Below are 1,806 nucleotides of genomic sequence, written 5' to 3' on the forward strand. Positions count from 1 at the left end.
ACAACAATAATAAACAACATATCAGTGATTAACAAAGTGTTATCACCGGTGATTTCAAAATTACAAATTATTGTTTGTGGATAAAGATTGACCCTAAGGACAGCCGCTTTGTTTATTGAAGCTTGAAAAATAAACTCTTATTTGCCAATATCTTTAACCGTACATAGCAACAGACTACTGGCACCAGCTTACTCTCCACAATGGCATGGATGGTAAAATGCTATTGATATCATTGAGGTACAACCTTGAATGTACCATCCGTACCCCCAAGTTTTTACAGTTGCCATCAGTCTATATAGGTCAGGTGTCCATCTACCCAGCAGGTTTCAACGTGATCTTTTCAATCGATCCCAGCCGGAACTTCTAAATCTGTCCACACTGCACCCCCGCAGCCTTCTTTATCCTATACCAAAATAAAGTAATTGTTAATAACTAGCAACACATGCTGTACATTCAGCGCATACTTTTGAACACCTCCAATATTTCTGTTTGCCGGCACGTTTTAATTTGTATGCCCTGCCTACCAAACCACAGAATTGGACCAAATCGCGCAACGATTTGGTGCAAGATGTAACTCAGGGTATTGAGCCATAACAAGGAACAGAATAAAAAATGATTCGAATAACTCTGGAACGCAAAGTACTGAACGCAAACGCAAGACCAACCGAAAATGAATTTCAGAACTTTGAATTCCAATTTAAATCACTTTTGCAAAAGGAAGTTAACGTCAATCGCAGCAGTAAGGGATGCTAGAATTAGCAGTCTCGAATTTTCTTAGCTTTTCTACTATTCCGGTTTATTTGTCTAGCTCAGTCAGTTATGTTTAGCTTTATGCCCAATAGGACTTTGCTTCCTGATTCTGATGTATATCTCGTTTCTTCTAGTATTAGTAATACGGGTATTGATATCTATGAAAAATACAGTCCGTTTCCAGTTCAGAATTTCAGCAAGCAAAAAATTTCAGATTCACGACCATATCTGATATTTGATTCATCAGTTTCTTGTGATGAATCATTACAACAGGGAAGCAAATACTGTTCAACAGAATGTGCACTAAGATTTATTTCGCCCATCATCTAATAACTCTTGAACGCAAAGCACTGAACTCAAACGCAAGATCAAAAAGGAAAATAAATTGGACGGTTTAGAATTTCATTTTAAATAACCATTTTGCAACAATATTTAGTTTTTATTTCATATTTTATCTACAATCGAAGATCAACTTCTGATATTCCTTGTGGCACTAATGTCTTGTGAACAATTTGTCAAATTGTGCATTTTCCCTTTGTATCAAAATCGCCTTTACCAACTTATGTAAAACGCAAACAATGTTTGACAAAGGCATATGCGTGAAATCATGCGTAAAATTCAGTGAAATTGTGAGCTAACACGTAACGGCAGCATTAGCGCCATTTGTAACCCGGAAATTGGAAGTGTTGCTACAACATTCCAGATTTTTCAAACCGATTATTCAGTATTCTGACTTTACAGCCGTAAAGTTAACATCCAAACTTGATAAATTTCAACAGGCAACAAACTAATTTACTTCATTGGGAGCAAATTTATATATCAGGAGGGAAATCGGTACTATACCGATGTTGTTGATGCTGTTGGCTAGTGAAAAATAAAAATCACTATTTAACTGCTTTTTTGTATTGTTATATATATATATTCTGACGAATATTGTGAGACTCTTTTATACAGATGTGCGGGTGGAAGTATTTTAAAGATATTTGATTGATGATGTACCCAATCTACAAACACACTCTAAACAACCCCAACAATAAAATGATTAAAACATTATCT

The 1,806-nt window shown here is 35.6% G+C and overlaps 1 protein-coding gene across 1 annotated transcript; it reads right to left on the bottom strand.

Moving 5' to 3' along the window:
* Positions 1-524: 524 nt before the first annotated feature.
* Tsp_00473a (hypothetical protein) lies at positions 525-627 on the bottom strand (the record flags this gene model as incomplete). The annotated part of the gene is made up of 1 exon (XM_003376223.1): positions 525-627. A coding segment is annotated over one exon (103 nt), but the record flags the coding sequence as incomplete, so codon positions are not given.
* Between the last annotated feature and the right edge of the window lie 1,179 nt (positions 628-1,806).

The sequence above is a fragment of the Trichinella spiralis genome (genome assembly GCF_000181795.1).
Source record: "Trichinella spiralis strain ISS 195 chromosome Unknown Scfld4, whole genome shotgun sequence".
In the NCBI taxonomy this organism is placed as follows: domain Eukaryota; kingdom Metazoa; phylum Nematoda; class Enoplea; order Trichinellida; family Trichinellidae; genus Trichinella; species Trichinella spiralis.